General features: G+C 37.7%; 2 protein-coding genes across 2 annotated transcripts in view; both read left to right on the forward strand.

The window, feature by feature from the left end:
- Nucleotides 1-155, forward strand: part of LOC107716906 (dual 3',5'-cyclic-AMP and -GMP phosphodiesterase 11A-like) — an 18,592-nt gene extending 18,437 nt beyond the window's left edge. The window contains exon 3 of the mRNA XM_016523524.1: nt 135-155. Coding sequence (XP_016379010.1) covers nt 135-155 — 21 coding nt within the window. The remainder of the gene's footprint in view (nt 1-134) is intronic.
- A 266-nt stretch (nt 156-421) lies between these two features.
- The window catches only part of LOC107716907 (dual 3',5'-cyclic-AMP and -GMP phosphodiesterase 11A-like), a 55,973-nt gene continuing 30,853 nt past the window's right edge, over nt 422-25,541 (forward strand). Inside the window, exons 1-2 of the mRNA XM_016523525.1 lie at nt 422-1,355; nt 4,637-4,795. Of these exons, the coding sequence (XP_016379011.1) occupies nt 549-1,355; nt 4,637-4,795 (966 nt within the window). The 5' untranslated portion in view covers nt 422-548. The remainder of the gene's footprint in view (nt 1,356-4,636; nt 4,796-25,541) is intronic.

A 25,541-nucleotide genomic window follows, 5' to 3' on the forward strand; every position in this document is an offset into this window, starting at 1 on the left:
ATATATATATATATATATATATATTAGTGATATTAATATTGAATTAGTGATATTAATAGTGGAATGTGGACTTGTGCACATCTAACAAAAATATAAGGGCTTATTTAACTAATAGCTATATGTAATAATTTAAGGGAATGCATGCGCACAAATAATATAGATACCTTACATTGATTACGAAATCACAATAATCACGAAAGTTTTGAAAAGCCATTAAGACTGCATTTCCCAGCGCCCTTATAATAAAACACCCCAGTTATGAAAAGACTCAGAAGAGGATGAAGGGAGGAATGCGTGGTCATGTCGTCAGTGATGCACCTGCGAGGCGCTCTGTCGCATCATCTCACTGGCGCCGCTTTAGAATGAACGAAAGCGCACGGAACCGCCGGATCGCAAAATCGTTAAACAGAATGAACGCTGAACTTACGAGGACCACGTCCGCTCTTCTCGCGGAGGATCTGTTGTCTTAAGTTTGCGAATGATTCGTTGAGCTCTGCACTCACATAAATGACCGTTCAACACGCGCGCCTCTCTCATTTTATTTACAGATGACCGTAGCGGCAGCAATGGCAGGGTCAAATATGGTCTTTTCCGATGTTGAAAGTTTTCTAGACGAGCACCCGGAATTATTAGAGGACTATCTGAACAGAAAAGGCAAGGCAAGTATGGTGGAAAAGTGGCTGAAGAACCGTCACGCGACTAAAACTCCGGCGAACTCCAGAACGGAAGCGGAGAAAGCGGCGAACGCGTGCAGCAAAGACAGCTGGGCGAGCAGAAGCGACGGGCTGCAGAGACGAGCGTCGCAGAAAGAGCTGCGGAAAACCTTCGCCAGGTCTAAAGCCATCAACGCCAACAGGACTTACGACGAACACGTTAACTCCAGAGCCCAGGAGCCGCTGACCAGCATGAGGAGACGCGCGCTGCTGCGTAAAGCCAGCTCTCTGCCGCCAACCACCGCGCACATCCTCTCCGCGCTGCTGGAGTCCCGGGTCAACATCCCTCAGTACCCCTCCACCGCCGTAGACTACAAATACTACCTGAAGGAGCACAACGAGAGGGAGTTCTTCCTGGAGCTCGTCAAAGACATCTCCAACGACCTGGATTTGACCAGTCTGAGCTACAAGATCCTGGTGTTTGTGTGCATCATGGTGGATGCTGACCGCTGCTCCCTGTTCCTGGTGGAGGGACCGGCCAGTAAAAAGACTCTGGTGTCCAAGTTCTTTGACGTTCACGCTGGAACCACAGTGTTGCCCTCTCTCAGTAACTCGGATGAGGTGCAGGTGCCCTGGGGAAAGGGCATCATTGGATATGTGGCTGAACATGGGGAAACTGTCAGCATTCCCGATGCATATCAGGTGAAAGCAGGAATAAAGTGATTGCTTCTTGTCCGAAAGAAAAAAAAACTTCAAGGATGTGTGTTTGGAGCCACAGTTGTAAAGGGATAAAAGTATCAGTCAAATAAGAACTTACTTAAAGTCAAATTCCTATGTATGATTTTTTTCTTTGGGATTTTGTTTTTTCTTATTTAATTCTTTTAGGATTCTTTTTAAGTCCTGCAGCCATTTAGAATGTTTTAGGATGGTTTCCATATAATGATAGAAATTCCTCTGGGATTAGGAATACGTTGTTACCATACAGTAGGATCCATGGTGAGGTCACTCACATTACATTTTCCCATATGGATAATTAATTATCATATAGACAGGACAACACATATTAAGTGAAACAGAAGATGATTGTTTCTAGTCCAAAAGTCTTAATGTGCACAGGATTGATCAATTTATCCTATTGAATAAAGTGAAAATCCTATTTTTCAGGTTATTTTATTATTAGTATTTTATTTATTTATTTTAACTAAAGGATCATTGGATAAATAATTATCAGTTAGGCAGGAAAGTATTTTACAGAGACAATTATTGATGGTGAAACTCCTGATGCATATCAGGTGAAGCAGAAATAAAATAATTGTTTAAAAAAAATCTAAAGAATGATTCTGATGGACGTTCTGCTATAATTATGATCAAATGTAAAGGTATTAAAGTCATGCAGAATAAAAAAAAAGATCCTATTTTAATTCAAAGTGTTAATGTTGAAGTAATGTTAAAGTCATTAAATGTTTGTAAAAGCATCTAAAACCTCCTAATGCCAGATGAATTTCTATGATACATCTGTTCCAAATGATCATGAACATGGAATTTATATTGTAATTTCTATATGAAAACAAAGGGACCAAAGTAATAGCCAAAGAACTCTTACTTTGATCTGTTACAATTTTCCAAATTATGAGATAGAAATTCAAGATGATGAAGCTTGGGGCATCTGTTGCGAGGCCAGTCATACTACATTTTCCCATATGAATAATTACTTGTCAGATAGAAAGGAACAAATTTGACTGATATCACTTTTGATGGAGAAAGAGCAATCTTTCCTGATGCATAACAGGTGAAGCAGGAATAAAATGACAGTTCGTAGTTTAAAAATACTGGAAGTTGAGAACAGATTTGCTAATGGAATGTCTATTTTAATTTGCAATCCATCCTAATGGGAGAAAAAAACGAATCCTTTAAGAATCCTTCCGAAACTTTCGGTAGTAAAACAATTTTGAATGTTGAGTGATCTAGGACCTTTATACAGTGCGTGTCATTGTACAAGTCTATCCCTCACAGCATAATTTGCATCTGTGTTAAATTCAGTATGGCGTCTAACCTGACTCAAGTCTATAATTAACATTATAATAAACAGAATAATCATTTTATCCCACTGGATTTAAAAAAAAAACGGCCAAAGGTGGTTTCTTCTGGATTTTGTTTCTGGATTTGATGGTTTTAGAGGAGTTTTGGGCACTGTCTTGGAGATCAGCTGACACCACACTAAAACCAACTGAACACCAGGACGGGAGACTGATCAAACCAGCTAACACCAGCACACCACCTTAAGCTGTTTTTTCTGTCCAGCAGCATTGTATTTGATTCTTAAACGATTCTCATTTGAGGCCCGTGGAAATTCAGTTAGGGTTAGGAAGCATTAGCATTTGTTGACTCTTGCATCAATGGCAAGGTCACTCACATGACATTATCCCATACGGATAGTGACTGTCACATAGACAGGAGAGTATTTTATTGTGACCCTGAGTGATGTTTTTGGTTTGATTATTCCCTGAGATCCATAAAGGGCCTCAGTGAAATAATGAGTTGTGTGAGAGTATCTGAGTATTGATTACTGAATCGATCAGCTCAGACAAACTTCATCCTCCCTGTTCTACAGTTATAGTCCTGGTGCTGTGATGATGATGATGATGATGCCAGCTCGCAGTTCTCTAATTAGTCTGTCAATCTGCGTTTGCCTTTTCATTTAGCAAGCGGAGCAGATCATTAAAACTGCATTATTTATAGCAGTAAACTCAGCATTTCAGAGACCATTCAAACAGGAGATGGAAACATGGGCATGAACATTATTAGTTAATATTAATTAAAAATATTAACACTTTGTAATAACTGTCATTGATAAGTCATTGCATTATATATAAGTTGTAGCTACTTAGATTATGTACTTAAATATGAATAAGACGTAATTAAAAGTTTCATGATATTTCTGTATATTTGAACATGAACTAATCTGTTAAGATGTATTTAATGTTAGTGTTTGTTAATGTTAAAATACTGTTAAGCTACAATGCCAATCAAAAGTTTGGAATAATTAATAATTAGGCTGCATTTATTTCATCAATAATAAACTGTAATATTGTGAAATAGAGTAATTTAAAATAACTGCATTTTAAACTGTAATTTATTCCTATGATCAAAGCTTAATTTTCAGCATCATTACTCCAGTCTTCAGAGTCACACAATCCTTCAGAAATCATTCTAATATGCTGATTTGCTGCTCAAAAAGCATTTCTTATTATTATCAATGTTGAAAACAGTTGTGCTGCTGAATATTTATGCGAAAATTGTGATGCGCTACCATTTAAAAGTCTGGGTAATTTAAAGAAAGAGAAAGAAAATACTTTTGTTCAGCAAGTATGCGTTAAATTGATGAAAAGTGATAAATACATTACATTTATAAAGATTTCTATTTCAAATAACAGCTGTTCTTTTAACTTTCTATTCATCAAATAATTCTGCAACAATGCATTATGGTTTTGCTACAAACACATTAAGCAGCAAGAACTGTTTTCAACAATGATTATATTAAAAATCATTATTAATAATTGAACGCCAATAATAATTGAAAATAGCTGAGCAGCAAATCAGCCTATTAGAATAATATATGATTTCAATATTATAACGGTTATTTTAAATTGTAATAATTTTTGATAATATTACTTTTACTGTATTTTTGATCAAATAAATGCAGCCTTGGTGAGAATAAGAGACTTCTTTTTTAAAAATCTTAATTATTCCAATCTTTCGGTAGTGTGTTATAAAGCAGTGGAGACCAGAAATATTCTACTCCAGGCAGGGTAAGAAGTGTTTCTCATGTTTCTGTCACTTTCTGTGTTTTTTGCAGTTCTATTTAGTGCCGCTAGCAGCACAGCAATGACACACTTCACCTCTAATTCGTTTGGCTTCTCCTAACAGTTATTATAAGTGTTCCCATTCAGCTGAGAGTGACTGTCTCTTGTCCTCTTTTGTAGGACCATCGTTTCAGTGATGAGATTGATAAACTCACCGGATATAAAACCAAGTCTCTGCTGTGCATGCCCATCCACAACAGTGATGGAGATGTCATCGGGGTCACACAGGCCATCAACAAGAGTCCCAATGGAGCACTCTTCACCGACGATGACGAAAAGGTACCACATGCACATGCTCTGTAACAGCGCTTTACTCGCTGAACCTTATTATACAAGTTAACTATGCTTGCCTTCTGCTCTTGTCTTCTATAAACATTTGACCTAGTGTGTTTCTTCCAATGTGTAAAATGCAACACAGAAAATTATTTTTTTTCTCCATCCTGAATGGTTTAATGTTAGAAATGGAAACGAATGCATCTTCTGGATTTTCAGAGTGATACAGGAGGTCAGGGGTCGTCTCTCAGCTTTCAGGGTGGAGTTTTTCATATCATTAGCAAAGCATTTCTACCTAAGGATGTGGATTTTTAGATGATAGCTGTCTGAGATGGTGAATGGGAATGTGATTTGTGTAACATTAGCAACACATTATTAGCTGTTTAATAACATAGTCAATCCAAAGGCTAATGATATCAATTACTGTTACGTGTCCGACGTTGCTGAGAGTAATGCATAAAATGCATTCCCATTCTGATACATCGACTTGTACACAACCCTATAATTAATTCTTCCTCTTCTTTTTTGGAATCAGTTTCTGGTCCAAACTAGGGATGTCACGATACCAAAAATCTAGTAGTCGGTACCGATACCACTAAAAGTACACGATACTCGATACCGAGTCGATACCACTGGAAAAAATAACTCCATTAACTCCTTTAACATTACAAAAACGCAACATTAGTGGCACTTGTACTTGAAATAATACACACACACGCGCACAAGCACACACACACACACACACACACCTATATTCTGAATGCAAGCAGTAGTTTAAATTCACTGACATACTGGCAGGCCGAAAATACTTTTTAAAACCATTCATAAGCAACAATTATTTAAAACAATAATATTAGCCAATAATGTTGATAAGGATAATCCAAGGACGGATACACAATGAATGAACAAGCTGTAAGCTGTCAGACAGTTATGTGTGTGCGTAATCATGCGCTGCGCTCGTGCTTTCAGAGCTGCGCGCTCTCATTTAAATCTCTCACAATCATATTCATATATCGTCGCCGTCTTCCACGTTAAGTTCTTCTGTGTGCTTTTAGGCGTTTTTTTTTCTTATTTTTTACCCTTTGAGGACCGGCTGAAACACTTTTAGGCGTATGCTCTTGCCTGCCCCCGTCAGTTCCGGAAGAATTGCAGCCTCGCTAATCGATACCTTCGGTACTTACGCTACTGAAGAAAAACAAGTACTGGCAGGATTTTAAAATGTAAATACTGACTTGGTACCGTAGTATCGGTTCTCGTGACATCCCTAGTTCAAACATATATAGCTGAATTAATCCAATAGTGCCACTTGCCATTGTGTAGCATTTACTACTTCAGTTAATTTGAGTGAAAGAGGAGCAGGTCCGAGCTGGTGTGATTGAGTGGAGGCGGGGACTAATTTGCATATATATCCACATATACTAAATGATTTTGTGAGTCAGAGTCCACTTGACTTTAAAGAGCCCGAACATTTAAAGTGGCAGAAGAAATGCACTATTTGGACAAAGGTATTTGGACGCACCTCTTAATTACTGAATTCAGGTGTTTCAATCAAACCCATTGCCACAGGTGCATAAAATCAAGCATCTAGCCATGCAGTCTGTGGCTACGTCTACATTAATCCGGATACATTTGAAAATGGTGTTTTCATTTCAAAATGCTCTCTGTCCACACTAGCGTATTCAAGCATTTTCCAAAAGTTTCTCATCCACATTGAAACATCGGAAAACATTCAATTCTCTTTCCTGCGCATGCGAAAAGCCTCATAAAAGCTCTCTGAGATGATACAGACGGAACGGACATAATAAGTTTACATGCAATTCTTCTGCCCTGCTGAAAAAACCAGCATACTGTATGCTGCATATACACCATTATATGTCTGATCTAAAACGCAACTGCCCTCATGTTTTGCCGCAAAACAGCAATCGCGAATACATTTTCTGTCACCTTTGCAGGACTGTGATATGAAGAGTGTACGAAGTAACATATCTTTAGCAACAGTGTGAAAGTAGCACATAACAGGCACAATACCGGTATAAACCTAGATATCTATTAGTGCAGTATGTGTCACATGACTAAACATGTGTCATCGTTTTCAAATACCTTCGTTTTCACAGTCCACTCTACAACACGAAAACGGCGTTTTCAAATTTATCCACTTTGGAGACCGTTTTCAAAAAGCTCAGTTTTCCATGACAAAAACGCTGTCTCAGTGTGGACGGAAGGCCAAAACGGAGAGAAAAAGATGCGTTTTCAAACTAAAAATATTAGTGTGGACAAGGCCTGCATTTACAAACATTTGTGAAAAAATGGGTCGTTCTGAAGAACTTAAGTGTGGTACTGTGATAGGATGCCACAATAAGTCAGTTTGTGGAATTTCATCAATGCTAGATTTTCCACGGTCAACTGTAAGTGGAGGAGGTCTAATTGTATGGGGCTGTTTTTCAGGGCCTGGGCTCGACCCGTCACTTCCAGTAAAGGAAGTTCTTAAGCATACCAAGACATTTGGGAAAATGCTATGCTTCCAACTTTGTGCTGAACTTGACTGCCCCACACAGAGCCCTGACTTCAACCCCATCAAACACCTTTGAGATAAACTGGCATGGAGATTGTGAGCCAGGTCTTCTGATCCAACATCAGTGCCTGTCCTCACAAATCCACTACTGGATGAATGGGCAAAAATTCCCACAGAATCACTTCAAAACCTAGTGGAAAGCCTTCACAGAAGAGTGGAAGCTGTTGCTGCAAAAGGAGACCAGTTCCACATTAATGTGTATAAAATGCGATTTCATTAAATTCGCTGTTGGTGTAATGGTCAGGTATCGTAATACTTTTGTCCATACATATAGTGAAATTGTAGCGTGCGCTTATAATAAACAGAACAATATCGTTCATAGATGCGGATGCTAATATAGATACCTTTATAGTAATCATTCTTGGTGTGAATGGGCCTTAACATTGTGCAACCCCCTGCACGCACAGAAGTTTTCTTTTACTTATAAATATATCATATCAGAATTTTTTGGGGACATAAAGTCAGAAATGTGAGGATGGTACAACTGTATGATATCTCAATAAACAAAAATGCTTATTTAAAAGCAAACCATTATTGAAAAGATCACCTTATTAGGTAGTTTTACACGTTTTTATTATTTATTTGAAAATCACTACTTTGCTACTTACTAAAATGTGAAAAAAAACTTTTGTCCTCCAACACAAAGTCATGTTATGCAACCAACATGGAGAAAAATATAAAACTGGAAATTATATCATAGAGAGGACCCCTGCAGACACTCATGACTGTGTGTCAAGGTCAATAAGTCTCTTAAAATACCAGATAATTTCATCTTTTTATGACAATACAAAGCCAGTATAACTCCTTATACTTATATTTAATTATAAACTTATATCAAAATATATATTTGACAAGATTTTGACTTTATCTTGGGCACTCTTATTTGTTATTGCTCCATTAACAGATAATTCTACCTCTGAGCAGAGAAATTTAATAAGGTGTAGAGAGTGAAATTCAGTTTAGTGCATTCAGTTGAGGAGACTGCAGTGATGTCTCATAGCTTTGCACTGACGTCACAAACTGTGTGCTTATGTAATGGTCCTGTCATTGGATCACTGTGAGTGGGCAGAGTGTTCATGACTGTCTGTGTAAAGCTGAACAGTTAGCGTTAGTTGTCCTTGTCATCGTTTGTTCTGGGTTAAGGTAGCGTGGTCAACCACGCCACGCTATCATGAAAAAGAAATAAAGTGTCTCATTAATGTTGACCTTCAGTAACAATGAAGTCTTTATAAACACAGAAGCAGTTCTCATATGGCAGAGTCATTAATCAGCGGCCGCTGCTGAAGTCCCTGAGCCGCGCTGCTCTGTTTACAGGAGCTCAAGTGACGGGTAATACGCCTTATTTCACAGGGATGCGCGGCATGTGTGAAACGTGTGAATGTATGGGACATATTCATTTGAACTTTTTTACTTTTCTCTGTCTTTACAAAAAGTTTTTTTGGAGTTACGGTAGTACCATTTGAAATACTTTTGGATTTCCATGTACAATATCATAACACATGAATATCATATCAACATGGAACCACCACAGTACCTGTGTAAGCATTATTAGTGGTGCTTGCTAATGCATTCATTACTATTTAGCCCCGTTCACACTGACAGTCTCTGTGTGTTTTTAGCAACCATTCCCACTCTTTATCATTTGGCGCGTCACTGCCTGTAATATCGTTTGTAATTCTTTGACCGTTTTTGATTCAGTTCACAAAACTGGTCTGAATGATTCATTCACACACTGAACTGAATTGGCTCTTGATTTCAACAACCTTAATGATCAAGTTGCAGTAGTTAATAGCTCAGTGGACCCATGTAAAAACGAAGTGCACTTAACAGTTAGTTAATGTCATGTAATCAAACAGACAGTGAACACTATTAACAGCAATGATTATATGTTGCGATCAAACTTATAGCAAAATTTGGTCGTTTTGTATGTTGTTTGAGGGTTGGCATCATCTGAGGTCCTCTGAGGGGTTGGCATCATCTCTTCTCAGGTGTTCGGTCATCTCTGGTCTGTAATCTAGATTTAAACAGAGAGAGTGTGTCTGAACCCTGAACGTTATCAGGAAGGCTATTCCAGAGTTTGGGAGCCAAATGTGAAAAAGCTCTACCTCCTTTAGTGGACTTTGCTATCCTAGGAACTACCAAGAGTCCAGAGTTTTGCGACCTTAGAGAGCGTGATGGATTGTAGCGTGGTAGAAGACTAGTTAGGTACGCAGGAGCTAACCCATTAAGGGCCTTATAGGCAAGTAATAATATTTTGTAAATGATACGGAACTTAATAGGTAGCCAGTGCAGAGACTGTAAAATTATAATCCTACTGCTCAAAATACCTGGGTTTTTCTCAAAATAACCACTATATGGAGTCAAGATATATTTTTGTTGTTGCTATGGACTACGTTGACAAGAGTGATGTAGAAGTATTCACCGTGAAGCTTACCGTGCATGTATCTCAAAGAACATTATTTTACCATGAGTGATCTAACTTTCAGCAGTAAGAATTTTTTTTTTTACAGTTTTTACAGTTATATGATATGACAATAAGGCCTATTGTTAGAGATTACATTTTATTTAAGGAAAATATTAATATATTTTCATAATCATTTTTTTTTTTTCCAAACCTAGTCTGTGGGGTAAAACACCCCCAGATGGCATCACTTCCCACTATGATAATTACTGTAGTTACTATGTTCTGAACATTACATTCTTTGTTGAATAAATATATTTGGACTTATATTTAAAAATGACCTCAAGTTAGCATCGGCTAGCTAATTAGCTAGACAGTTAGCATCAGCTAACAATATTGTCTGATTTTCAGCAACTGTTATCAACTGTTATTTCGGCTTGTCTTTTTCATTTTAAGCTAAAACTGCTTGTACTGTGATTTTGCTCCAAATGTATAAAGCAAATGGCTTTGTCAGAGTGGCGGCATTTTACCCCACCTGTTGGAAAACGCCCCCTTGGTACAAATGTAATTTTAGTTAAAAATCTAATAAAATGAAAACTGGACATTTTTCATACTTGGTTTATAATTTGTCAAAAGGACAACTATTCTTATCACATTTAACTTCTGATTCACATAAAAAGAAATGAATGTGCATGCTTTATTTAAATTTGTGTTATTTTAATGTTTGGATTTGTTTTTTGACCTAAAACCTACACATACACATTCAAACATTTCAATGGGTTTAAACAGATCACCCTTTACATCAGATTTAGCTTACAAACAACTGACAGTTGTGACCTAAATATAATTTTTAGTTACAATAATTAATCCTAAAATTCGACATTTGTAACTTAGTTTTCACAGTATTAGTTGCGCATGCACTCAGGGGATTCTTGTCAGATTTGTGAATACAGTTCACTGGAGACTCGCTCTGAATGGATGTTTTGAATCAGTGATTTGTTGACTCGAGAACAGCTGCAATCGGATTAGTCCAATTCGCGAATGAATCGTTTGGTGCGATTTGCGAACCGATTTAACAGGTTCATTGAAAAGAATCAGTTCGTTCATAAATAGGGCACTGCTTTTGCGTCTTGGAGCATGTGACGATTTCTTCATTTAAAAATAAGAAGTAACGATATGTTTTATGAAATGTAGTGGAGTATAAAGTACGATCTTACGCTTTGGAATGTAGTGAAGTAAAAGTAAAAGTTAAAGTTACTCAAAATAAAACTACTCCAGTAAAGTACAGATACTTGAAAAATCTACTTAAGTACAGTAACGAAGTAAAAATACTTGTATATAAAATACTTACATATTTTCCGCTGTTTTGTTGAGCTATTGAAGTAGGTAGCCTACATATCCAGACCTCAAGATGCATAATTAACTATGAATGTGAATATGAGCCTAGTTGTTCTTTCTTATTTATTTATTTGTTTTAATGAACGTTCTCATTGTGTTCTTCTGATTTGATTGGTCCAGTGACGATGGCTCCACACCCCGTCATCGTGAGGTGAATACACTTATCTTTCATCTCTGTGAATGAAACAGATGCTGTGGGTTTTAAAGCTGAACAGGATGTCTCGTGTTTCTCAACGTAACCAGTGAGCGCAGCGCTGACACCGGATATAATGAATGTGTCCAGAGGCGTCAGGGATGCTGAGAGGAGACACACTAACTCTCTGTGTGCGTGTGTGTGTGCGTGTGTATTTGCTGATGTCTAAATGAGGCATTGTATTATTTTGTAGAAAGCATTATTTAACCTTTATCTCAGAGTCACCAGCCACACACTTACAGACTGAGACACATGATCTATCTAGATATTTAAAGGGATAGTTCATCCAAAAATAATTTTTCTGTCATTATTTACTCACCCCGATGTAGTTTCAAACTTACAAGAAATACAAACAAATGTTTCCATTCTCTTTTTCATGCGGCCAAGAGGGAATAAAGCTTCAAAAAGCACCATAGAAGTATCATAAAAGTGGTCCATACAATTTGTTTGCTATAATTCAAGTCTTCAAATGCCATATAATAGCTTTGTGTGAGAAAAGTGATGACTGTGATTCTTTTCAGTGGATTCATTGATTCTGAATTGGTCTCAATGATTCATTCATACATCAGACTGTTCTTGATTTGAACTCACTTAATGTGAGTTAAGTGCACTTGATTGTATTAAATGTGTACTTGCAGGTACTTCAGACCTTAAAATTATATTGTTAAACAACAGTAAATCATTGTTTTAATAATGCTTTGTGGTTCTGTAAGGTAGAACATAAGCACATGTAAAGTTGTTGATCATAATTTTAACTGTAGTGTTCAATATTACATTCAAAGTTAATGTATTTGAAATGTACTACATTGAAACTTCATCATTACAAATGTGTAATTAAAATATATTTAAATTAGGGCTGTCAGTTTAACGCGTTAACTTAATTAATTAGATATGAAAAAATAATGCGATTAAAATATTTTAACGCAGTTTACGCACTGGCCCCCAGACCTGTACGTCATCTTACATTTCATACAGTTGACTGCTGACAAATATGATGCAGGGAAACATCTCCATAAATGCAGTTATGCCCTAAAATTCAAGATATTGGGATAAAAAAATGCCCCTGTATGTATTTTTGTCTCATATTTATATCATATGATAAGCATATCACCAGCAACGAGAGCAATATCAGACGAGTGCTGTTTCTGTCACGAAGAACACAAGTGCAAATGTGATTTTATACAACAGTTCAGTAAATAAGAAGTTAATATTGTGTTATATTTTAAACACAATATTATGTTTTTGCTCAGTTTTGCAGAGAACATATCACCTTTAAAGCCATAGCAGCATTCATAAAGAGAGCCGTTTACTTCATTCCTGAATGAATCAGCCGTTTGAATGAATGACTCATAAAGACATTTACCGCCACCTGCTGGCAGATTTAGTTTCTTATTTAGAGTATCATTTAATTCAAAAATAAAATAAAATAATAATAATAATAAAAATATTAAAGGGATAGTTCACCCCAAAAATTTTAATTCTGTCATCATTTACTTAAACCTGAATGACTTACTTTTGTGGAACATAAAAGAAGGTATTTTGAAGACTGTTGGTAACAAAGCTGTTTTCAAAAAATACTGAGATGTTTCTCAAATTATCGTCTTTTATGTTCTATAGTTTATGTTGGGCCGTTGTAGCCTAAATGTTTATGTGTAATAAATTTTATATTGAATCAAATAAAATATTTCTAAAGCTACAATTTTGTAATGCCTACTTGATACTTTCTCATTTAACACGAAAATAGCTTTAAATAATCTTTTGTGGGTATTTTCACAGTCAAATTTATTTTGCGATTAATTGCGATTAATTAGATTAATTAATCGTAACATCATGTCATTAATTAGATTTAAAATTTTAATTGACTGACAGCCCTAATTTAAATATATATTTAAAAATACCTTTATGGAGCTTGAAAGCATCTCATGCATGCATCTCCTTTTGTTTTCCATGGAAGACAGAAAATCAAATGGGTTTAGAATGACAAGAAGGTGAGCAAATGATGACAGAATTATTATTTTTGGGTGAATTATTCCTTTAACATGTGTGTACTATGACTGCATGTGTGTTGCTGTGAGACTGTATGAACCCCAGATGAGTTCAGTGCGATGAGATTCCATGTGCTTTTCACTGAACATTAGCATCATGTCATGCATGCTACTAACTGCTGAATTAATGATGAAACTCTTCCCTGTGTGTGACACTGAGAGGCAGAACAGAGAAACTCAGCTATTGTTTCCAGCCCACAGAGACAAAGGTGCCATTTGATTCTGTATTGGCAGAACCAAACATTAGTGTTTTCCAAACAGGCTTACAATATGGTATCGTATATGTTATGAAGAAGTGTTCTTTTCATTTTGTGGAGAAACAATTACAAAGACTAGGCCCATGAAGGGAATACAGTATTTAATTTTTAATGTTTATTTTATCTTTCTACCTTTTCTATCTTTTGATATCATATTATTTTAATTTATTATCTCACACATACACTGGTTTGTTGCGCAAATAGTTTTACCTTTTACTGCCACAACGCACTGCAGCTAATACTGTAAAATGGAAGTCTCGCAGAAATACAGAAACTGACTTCCACAGTGAAAAATAAGCTATTTCTTTCCAAGAAAACGGGATTTAAAACCAGAATATAGGGTCTCATACAGTATATTAAAACAAATTAGGTTAAAAATGTCAAGAGGGATAGTAACGTTTATGTTTACAGTTAGGGGTTGTTTAGGAGAATATATCAATTAAATTTAAATTCCGTTAAATTCAATTCAAATTTATTTGTATCATACATATTGTTTCAAAGCAGCTTCACAGTAAATGCATGTTTCAGTGTTGCAATCAGGAAGAAATGTAGCATTGCATCACTTGCTCACCAGTGGATCCTCTGCAGTGAATGGGTGCCGTCAGAATGAGAGTCCAAACAGCTGATAAAAACATTGCAGTAATCCAAAAGTAATCCATCTTGTAAAGTGAAAAGCTACGTGTTTGTAAAAAACAAATCCATCATTAAGACATTCAATCTTTCAATTGTTGCTTTTGGCTAAAATATGACTTATCTGTCCATTAGATTGCTTTCTTCAGTTAAAAGTTTGTCTCGTTTGAATCAAGAGAGAAATAAGCACAGATAAAACGTCATCTATATGCGAAAAAAGTCCAAAACACAAATATGTTTGTGCATTTTGATGTGAGAGGGTAATAGGGAAATGTTGTTATGGATTATGGACTTGTATTTTGGCCAGAACCGTCAGTTTAAAGTTGAAATGGATTTTTTTCTTACAGACATGCATCTTTTCACTTTACAAGACAGTAATTGATGGACTGGAGTGGTGTGGACTGCTTGTGAATTATTGTGATGTTTTTATCAGCTGTTTGGACTCTCATTCTGACGGCACCCATTCACTGCAGAGCATCCATTGCTGAGCAACTGATGCAAAATGTATGCATTGCGTCATGAAGAGTTATGATCGAAAAAAAAAACTTTCCGAAACTTATATGAACCCGGAAGTAGTGTATTTGGCACAGAAATACTCCATTCTACATCCAAATCGTTTTTTGAAACTTTGGCCATGTTTAGCATAAGAATCCAGCTCTTTAACAGCGTAAATAACTCAACATGCATGAAATCTTTCAATGTTAAACTGACGCTTCGCGCTGGAATTCGTGCTCTACTTCTGTGTAAACTCCGCCTACTTTGATTTGATTGCCCGGGTAAATTATTTTGACATTGACAATCACTGAGGCAGAGCAGGCTGAAAATGTAACTTTTTAAGCTTTTTTGTCATTCTAACAAGAGCGCTGCATAATGGAGTGCAGCAGATTAGTGCTAGAATTTCAAAAATTTGGGGGGACAGTTTGGCCATTTCTAATTATTGGGGGGGGCGACTTATCCCTCTCAATGTCAATGGTGGTTACAGCTAGGGCAGCCCTAGTTACAGCCCTGGTTTAAACAGTTTTCACCTGATGGACATTAAAATGGGTGGAAAAAAATCCCACTGCCTTATAGGGATGGGCGATATGGGCTTAAAAATATATTACGATCATTTCTGGTATTTATTGCATTAATGATATCAATGACGATAATTCAGAGAATCTTATGCATCCACCAAGAGACAAAAAAAAACAAGAAATCCTGTTTTGTTCAAAAGCCTCATTCTGTGATTTGAAACCCCGTCTGATCACAAAACGTAATTTCAAACACTTGACTTATCTTATTAAGTTAATGTGAAAGAAAAGCATGTCAAAAATGTTATCTTTGTTGGACAACAGGTTTGTAAACAGGCTCATACACATGCCAAAAACTGTATCGCACACGTGCTACTGTACATTTATTCAAGGCTCAGACCGATTTTTTGTCACACTGTACAGCCCTGAGTCTGACCAAACCAGACTGTAGAAGTAGCTCATCCTTTAGCAATATACTCCTCAATTTCACATCCACCTTCTGCCATGTCGCTCCACACGGTCACACAGAAATATGTCAACAACTAACTGCGTTATTATCGCGGAAAGACTAATTCTTATCGTGGGGAGAATTTTTACCGATATATCACAAAAAATAAGACATCGCCCATCCCTACTGCCTTACACAGAATAAGGGATCTGAGTCACATCTAGAGACTTAAGGGTGGGCTTTTTTGTGAGTAATCACTTAACAGTGCCCACTCAGAAAACCCTAGCAAATGCATAGCAACACCCTGTCAACCACCACAAGCAAGTTTTGCATGGGCAAACACCAGCAGTCCACACTGTTCAGTATCGTGAGCACAGATCTGATCTCTGTTTCAAAGCTCTGCTGTGTGTTTCTGATAGCTGGAGAGTCCAGATGTGCTGCTGGGCTTTCAGACGGGCACACGACTCTCTGCTCTTTGTTGTGAAATGCCACAGTACTGTGAATAGTCCCATGAATTCTCAGCGGGATTAGCAGAAGGCAGCGCTGAGGAATTACTGTGTATTCAATACAATATCATATTCTCTCAGACAGTGACGCAGAGCTGAGTGACGCAGATCTGCCGAAAAGAATGTGTGTGTCTCTCTCCATACAGCTGGTGTTCAGTCCCACTGCGAAATGCTTCGCTCTAGCATTTTAAGCAGAAATAACCCTAGAAAATGACTGTACCATTCATACTCCATGCTACTTCAAAGAATACCATGCTGTTACCATTGTACCACATCATAAAATACACATTTATTCATACAGTGTGCCATGGAATTTACTCCAGAGTGCTTCAGTAAATGACCATGTTATTAACAAGGTACATGTCTAAACAACACAGTATGATTTGAGTTAACGCAGTACACTTTAGCATACTTTTAAAAAAGAATACTTAATATGGACATAATATACTTTAAAAAGAATATACTTAAGTGTAAACTGAATGTAATGTTTTCAGACACGGTACACTTAATTGCATGTTATTTGCAATTAAATGAAAATGTATTAGTTTAAAGTTATATTAAATGCATTTAGCTGAATTTTAGAATGCTTTTGTGACCCATTTACTGTACTGTAAGTAGGACTTAAGTACATCTTTATATGTAATTGCATATGTACTTTTTTGTCTTTGAGATAGTTAGTGCTGAATGTGCTGTCAAGAAATGATGGTAAACTAATATGTTTTAATGTCATTTCGGTTTAAACTTGTTTGTCATGTATTTAAATATATTTGTAATTTCACATTTGTAATGATGATGTTCAATTTAATACATTTAACATATGGAGCACACAACATGTGCTTTAGGTCTGAACATCAAAATGTGTATTTCTTTAATGCACGGCAAAAGATTAAAATATAATAATTTAAAATGTACTTAAAAGTAAACATTTTCATTGTATATTATTAGAAAGTGCACTTTTTTAAAGTGTACTTAAGTGTGTTATGAAAGTGTCTGACTTTAAAGACACTTGAGTGACCTTTTATTCATTAATATAATAATATCTGCATGTACAGTTTTTTTTTAAACTACACTTTTAATATATGAAATGCACTACAAGTGCACATTCAATACAGTTAATATTGATATACCATTGTATTCACAAAAATAAAAAGTACAACAGTGCCAGTGCCAAGATACATGCCCAGTACATACTTTGTTACTCCAAGCTATTTCAAAGAATACCATGGTAATATCATGTTACAGATCCGAAAAGCCCTGGTATTTGCATGCTTTAATTAATTTATCATGGTATTGTACATGGCAATTCAGAGCATTACCACTGTAGCATTGTTTCAAGAAACTTTTTGAAACCACATTCTAGGAAACTATGAAATGTGTCTCTGCAACATCAATTAATCTTTCATTTTTTGTTAATCATTCCGTGCTTTTTCCAGTGTAGTTCAGCCCGCTGACCAGATTGATTGACCTTTATAAATGCACAGCAGTAGTCTTGTTGAAATAATGATATGTAGGCTTGCTGCCTGTGGAGTAAAGCGCATAGAGCTGTTCAGAGATCTGCATGTGTGTGTTACAGTGCATTTATAATGTGTGTGTTTAAATCACTTTAGCTCATTTAGACTGTTCCAGTCAGTTGTAAAGTCAACATGAAACAACATTCACAGCCCATTTTACTTCCGTAATGTGATGTTTTTCCAAGTGATGTATGAAACTCAAAGCAAGAAAGAGCAAGATGTCAAACTTGAGACACGTGCTAAATTATTGCTCGTAGGCAGATGTTTATTGCTAGCGAGACGGTTGTCTGTTGTGTATGTCTGTGTGTGTGAGATTTATGGTTCTTTGTTGAAAATAGGCCACAAGAGCCCTGAGGTGGTGACTGACTGCTCAGTATGTGCTTACCTGTAATGCTGAATCTTTATTCCTCAGCTCAGGCACAAGGCTGAGACGGGCCAAACACAGAAGCCCAGTGCTGTTTGTTGACATCTCAGCAAACACAGGTCCTCTGCATTAATTATAGGTCCATTTAAAAAGGTCATTTCAGGAAAACTGGATCAAAAACTGCTTCTGAAACTCAAAGCAAGAAAGAGCAAACTTGTGACATATGCTCAATTATTGCTCATAGGCAGATGTTTATTGCTAGCAAGTTGTCTGTTGTGTGTGTTTGTGTGAGTCGGAGATTTATGGTTCTTTGTTGAAAATAGGCCACAGGAGCCCTGAGGTGGTGACTGACGGTTCAGTATGTGCTTACCTGTAATCCTGAATCTTTATTCCTCAGCTCAGGCACAGGGCTGAGACGGGCCAAACACAGAAGCCCAGTGCTGTTTGTTGACATCTCAGCAAACACAGGTCCTCTGCATTAATTATAGGTCCATTTAAAAAGGTCATTTCAGGAAAACTGGATCAAAAACTCCTTCCCCAGTTCACCTAGACTGTAAAAATATTTTCATGTCAAAACCATGAACTCACTAACATACATTACATGGCCACAATTACAGTTGTGCTCATAAATTAAATGCAGCTTGCAAAATGTTAATAATTTTAACAAAATAAGAGGGATCATGAAAATTGCATGTTATTGTTTATTTAATACTGTCCTGAATAAGCTATTTCACATAACAGATGTTTATATATTCTCCACAAGACAAAATAATAACTGAATTTATAAAAATGACCCCGTTCAAAAGTTTACATACCCTTGAATCTTAATACTGTGTGTTGTTTCCTGGATGATCCACGACTGTTTTTCTGTTTTGTGATAGTTGTTAATGAGTCCCTTGTTGGTCCTGAGCAGTTCAACTGCCTGCTGTTCTTCAGAAAAATCCCCCAGCTCCTGCACATGCTTTGGTTTTCCAACATCTTCTGCATATTTGAACCCTTTCCAACATTGAATTTGTGATTTTGAGATCCATCTTTTCAAACTGAGGAAATATTTACTGATGCTCAAGAAGGCAACGCAATGCATTAAAAGCCAGAGGGTGTAAAGCCCATTTTTGCCACTGAATAAAAAATAAAAAGGGTAATTGTGACTTTATCTCACAATTCTGACGTTTTTTCTTAGAATTGTGTGATATAAACTCATAATTTTGAGATGTAAACTTGCAATTGAGATGTAAACTTGCAATTGCAAAGAAAAAAGTAAAAATTGCAAGTTAGCAAGGCAGAATTGCAAGATATAAACTCGCAACTGTGAGAAAAAAAGTAAGAATTGTGAGATATAAACTCGCAGTTGTGATAAAAAGTCAGAATTGCAAGGAAAAAGTCAGAATTGTGAGATTTAAATTCATAATTCTTAGGAAAAAAAGTCAGAATGGCAAGGAAAAAGTCAGAATTGTGAGATTTAAATTCATAATTCTGAGGAAAAAAAGTCAGAATGGCAAGGAAAAAGTCAGAATTGTGAGATTTAAATTCATAATTCTTAGGAAAAAAAGTCAGAATGGCAAGGAAAAAGTCAGAATTGTGAGATTTAAATTCATAATTCTTAGGAAAAAAAGTCAGAATGGCAAGGAAAAAGTCAGAATTGTGAGATTTAAATTCATAATTCTTAGGAAAAAAAGTCAGAATGGCAAGGAAAAAGTCAGAATTGTGAGATTTAAATTCATAATTCTTAGGAAAAAAAGTCAGAATGGCAAGGAAAAAGTCAGAATTGTGAGATTTAAATCATAATTCTGAGGAAAAACGTCAGAATTGCAAGGAAAAAGTCCTTGCAATTCTGTTAGAAATAAACTTGCAATTGTGAGAAAAAAGTCAGAATTGTGATATATAAACTTGCAATTGTAAGAAAAAAGTCAGAATTGTGAGATTTAAACTCATAATTGTGAGAAAAAAAGCAGAATTGTGAGATAGAAACTTGCAATTCCGAAGCAAAAAATCAGAATTGCAAGAAAAAAGTCAGAATTGTGAGAAAAAAGACAGAATTGCGATATAAGTCAGTTCAATCATGACAACTCTCGGACGATTTTAGCATGGTAATGGTTATACAATGTTAATGTATTTGGTCTTGGCGGAATCGATCCTTGCAATTCAGAAATAAACTTGCAATTGTGAGAAAAAAGTCAGAATTGTGATATATAAACTTGCAATTGTAAGAAAAAAGTCAGAATTGTGAGATTTAAACTCATAATTGTGAGAAAAAAAGCAGAATTGTGAGATAGAAACTTGCAATTCCGAAGCAAAAAGTCAGAATTGCAAGATATAAACTCACAATTGTGAAAAAAAGACAGAATTGCGAGATATGAACTTGCAATTATGAGAAAAAAAATCAGAATTGCAAGAAAAAAGTCAGAATTGTGAGATGTAAACTCACAATTACCTTTTCATATTTTTTATTCAGTGGTGGAAATGGGCTTCCATTCCAGTGTGCCTCAAGTTTATTTTTAACAATGTCACTCACTGGTCCTATCAGTCGATCTGAGCAGTTTGAGTTTCAGCGCTGATTGTTTTGTGATCCTGTCACAATGTAATTCTGGCTTTGCAAAGAGGCTGTTATTGAAGGCTTGGGTATTTAAAAACTACTTAACCGATGATATCAAAGGTCATTAACATAGAACTCTTGAAGTTATAGTGGGTGAAGAACGATCATGAGAAACTACATACACATGGCGCAGAAACATAAATGGACTACAGGGAAAAATTACAGTGATAAAGAAGTTTAGGAAAAGCACCTGCTACAAAACTTTGCTTTGGAGGCCCACAGCGGAATGAGGTCGTCATGAAATAGTTGGGTGATAATCTGTGGAAAGTTGTGTTTCCATGTGAAGGAGCTCAATGCTCTCGTTTCATTAGCTTAACGGTTTAAATGAGCAGAAAGTGTGCTGTGAGAATCTGTTGATCGCTCCCACAGGTTCAGGTCACATCCGCTCCTTAATAAATGCGGTAACCAGGTTCGATGCACCAGTCTCCCATGCAGCCCAGACTAATGGGCAGTCAGACAGAATCCAATTACTCCAGTACCCGCGCTCTCTGTGACTTGAGGACTGACAGATTCACACAGGCCTCTCTGTGGTGTCATACTGGCTTGTCCTGAGGCAGGTTTTGATGCGGTTCCTGGCAGAATTTTAATATGAACCTGTTTATTCTCAACATTAGGACTACACTCATTTCTCTCAGAAAGGCTCTCTGGCTCACCAAAAGAGGAATGCGAGTGTGTTTTTGTCATTCTGACAGCAGTCTGAGTGTGTGTTTGGCATTCTGGGAGTGCTAGAGGAGATCTCAGACCTTTAAAGCACAGCTGTGAGTGAGGAAACAGCAAATGCATTCAGGGCAGTCAAGTTCTGCTGTCTCTGTCACACTTCTTCGTAGACTGCAATTAGGTTCAGTTTATGAGATATTGAAGAAAATACGCCCAGCAGAGTTACTGCGACACACAAGACAGCCTCATACAGTTAAAGAGCATAAAAACACATACACACTTCCTCACATTGAGGCTGGGTATTTAACAGGCTGGACAAAATAATGAACACATTCATGCATATGGAACACTATAGAGTTATTAAACAATACAGAACAAACAAATGAGGATTTATTAACATTATCCCTGTAAAACCTACTGTATCATATCTCATACATCAATTTCTAAGGCTTCTAAATTGTCAATATGCCTTCTATGATTTGATTGTTAATTTATGCTTTTGTAGCAAGTACTAGGTCTTTTATTATAATTGCAAAAACCTTGTTTGGGTTGTGATTCTTTTTGTTGTGAAATCTTTTATACTTTAAACGTAAGAATAACTTTTATACTGTTAGTACTATTTCAGGATGGATACTTACTGGTGTCACGGTGTGCCTACTGTGAAGGAGCGAGGAGACAAAGGAGAATCATCACAGACTTTATTTAACATTCAAAGAAAACCACACATAGGACACGGGGATAGATGATCAAAACTCAAAACAGGAAACACCTTAAATACACAAGACATGACGAGGGGAAGACGAGAAACACCTGGGATCAATAAACATAATAGGAACAGGAAACATTAAGGACCAAATATGGGCATGGACATAACCTGGAGCACGTGGGGGAGCAAAACACACACGGAACGGAGTCTTGACATTACTCCCCCCTCCCGGAAGGCGCGTCTCGCACCGTAACAATTCCACCAGTGAGGGGAGGGGGGGCGCCTTGGAGGCTGGTGCAGGACTGGGACACGGGGAATACCTCCAGGGCGGATCAGGCAGTCCAAGGTGCCATGGCGGCACAGGGAGCTCAGGGGCCATGGCGGAGCAGGAAGCTAGGGGAGCCATGGCGGAGCAGGCAGACTAGGAAGCCATGGTAGAGCAGGCAGTTCAGGAGGCCATGGAGGAGCATACAGTTCAGGAAGCCATGGCGGAACAGGGAACTCAGGAGGCCATGGCGGAGTAGGGAGTTCAGGAGGCCATGGTGGAGCAGACAGTTTAGGAGGCCATGGCGGAACAGGGAACTCAGAAGGCCATGGCTGGACGGCCTCGCCAACTACGGATGGACCCATACTGCCCCCCTCCCCCCAAAAAAAATCCTTGGGGAGAATATCGCCTTTAGAGGCCCTAGGCCTAACTCGGGAACTGTGGCCCTCCCTGGGCTCGACTTGGGGACTGGAGCCCTCCTTGGGCTCGACATGCTGGAGCCTTCACTGGGCTAAACTCGGGGACAGGAGCCCTCCGTGGGCTAAACTCGAGAACAGGAGCCCTCCGTAGGCTAAACTCGGGAACAGGAGCCCTCCGTGGGCTAAACTCGGGAACAGTTGAAGCTGGCACTGGAGGGTGCTCTAGAGGAGCAGGCACAGCAAGGCGCTTTCAGCTTGACAGCAGAGATTCCGACGGGCTTGAGTGAGTGGCGGCCCGCAAACTTGACTTTGGAGCGGCCGGTGGGCTGGAGAGAGCCGCGGCCGGCAGGCTTGACGGCGGGCTGGTTCTGGCTCGGGCCCTGACACTCCCCAGAGTCCCTTGGTGTCTGGGAGGTCCATTGGGCGATGGTAGTTGGCCCCGAGCCAGAACAGAGAATTGATGGTGGCGTCATCCAATGCCGTCGCCGCGGCGAGCCCGCAGAATTCCCAGGCGTACTCGAAGAAGGGGAGATCTCTGCGGGGTAAGGCGGAGAAACGAGCGGCAATTTCCATGATCGCGGGGGGAAAACCAGGGAAAACAAAATACTTTCAATCGAAAACAAAACGGGGAGAAGGAGCGCCGCTTACCGTTTTGGTCCGGTATTCTGTCACGTGTGCCAACTGTGAAGGAGCAAGGAGACGAAGGAGAATCATCACAGACTTTATTTAACATTCAAAGAAAACCACATGCAGGACACAGGGATAGACGATCAAAACCGGACAGAGAACTCAAAACAGGAAACACCTTCAATACACAAGACATGACAAGGGGAAGACGAGAAATACCTGGGATCAATAAACATAATAGGAACAGGAAACAGGAAACAGGAAACAGGAAACAGGAAGGACCAAATATGGGCATGGACATAACCTGGAGCACGTGGGGGAGCAAAACACACATGAAACACGGAACAGAGTCTGACAACTGGACTGAAGCAACTTAGATTTATTTGACTATGTCTAATAGTTTTTTTGTTTTTTTTAAATCATATGAAAATGTATCAAATATGATCATCAGGTTTTTTAGGATTTGAGGATATGTTCATCTCTCAGTCATCATTGTATTGCATTGCATTATGTTTTGCTGTCACAATAACAAAATATAGAGCTTTGATCATAAAATTAAGCATTTAAATATCATCTTACTAAGACATTATTGTGAGATTGACAGCTGATATTTACATGTATTTCATGCTGTTATAAAGATCTAATTTATTAAAAAACTATGAGAATTTTATCTCACTTTTTGACCATATAAATATCAGTCTCTGCACCAAATTGAGTATGTTTTAGTTTGGGCCTTTGAATAAAATTGTAGTGTCTTTACTCCTAAAATATGTGCTCCATGTTCTCACTATTATTATGCAATATGCAACAAAAGCTTGATATATCAAATATAATACTAATAAAACACACATATGCAAACTAGATTTTGTCTGAAGTTTCAATAAATTGTTTCGCACTATTATTTCATATGTCAGGCTTTACAGGGATAAAGGCTTTGATTTTCAGGTGCATTATGGGTGATTGAATGTCTTCTGCTGACGTGACAATACTTATTCTCAAATGATTTAAGATGGGAATAATCCTCTTGTAGATTTGTCTTAAATGCCTAGGATGTCTGAAAAGGAACATTTGTCTGTGTGTGTTTGTGTGTAGGTGCTTTCGCACCACATAGTTCTTCTAGGAACTAGCCAGCAGGGTTGTTCCTCGAGAACCAATTTCTCCCTCTGGACGTTTTCCTGGTTGCATTCCCACCGGCAGCAGGAACTCTTTATTCACGGCATTTACAAACACCAATAACCAGTGAATGGAGGACGCCGTGATCGGAGCTGTTTTTGTTGTGTGTTGTGGGTTTCGTGATAACGGAGATGTTATGTAAACGCACAATTTACGCAATTAAAACGCATGAAAATCTGACTAAATCTTCTGTGACAACTTGCAGTTTTATCATCAAGGTTGAGAAAAGAACACAACGCTGCAGACAACAGGTAAATGCTGTTATCCCTGTTTTCCATGATTGTGGAGTAAATATATTTTTACATGGCTTTTTAAAAATGCCGGGTTGCTGGTGTTTCGTATGAGTTTGGCCAATCAGCGTGCACTTACGTCACTGGTAGTTCATATAGAACTGTTTTAGACCCTACTCTGAAGTAGGAGCTAATTTAGTCCTTCCAAATGAAGTTCCTAGAACTAAAACAATTCCTAGTTCCTGCCGCGCAAACATGACAAAAAACGGGAACTTCTGCCAATAGTTCTAGGAACTATGAAAAGGTTCCTTCGGTGCGAAAGCGCCTTATGTGTGGTCCTGGTAAACGTTATTGGGACAAAATGTCCCCACAAAGATGGCAATATCCAAAATCCTTGTCCTTGTGGGGACATTTTTTGGTCCCCATGAGGAAACAAGATTATAGCCTAAATCATAAATGAAGTTTTTGAAAATCTAAAAATGCCGAAAGTTTTCTGTTAGGGGAAGGTTTAGGTGTAGGATAGGGCGATAGACAATACTGTTTGTACAGTATAAAAACCATTTCGCCTATAGAATGTCCCCATAAAACATGGAAACCGAACGTGTGTGTGTGTGTGTGTGTGTGTGTGTGTGTGTGAGGGAGAGAGAGAAAAACTGAGAACAATTATAGAAAAGACCTCCAGTGAATGTGGCCCTTGAGCACAACTGTGTGTTAGTATGTATGTTCCCCTTCAGGAACTCAAGCTGT

Source organism: Sinocyclocheilus rhinocerous, unplaced genomic scaffold (genome assembly GCF_001515625.1).
Source record: "Sinocyclocheilus rhinocerous isolate Xijiao unplaced genomic scaffold, SAMN03320098_v1.1 scaffold1171, whole genome shotgun sequence".
Lineage (NCBI taxonomy): Eukaryota > Metazoa > Chordata > Actinopteri > Cypriniformes > Cyprinidae > Sinocyclocheilus > Sinocyclocheilus rhinocerous.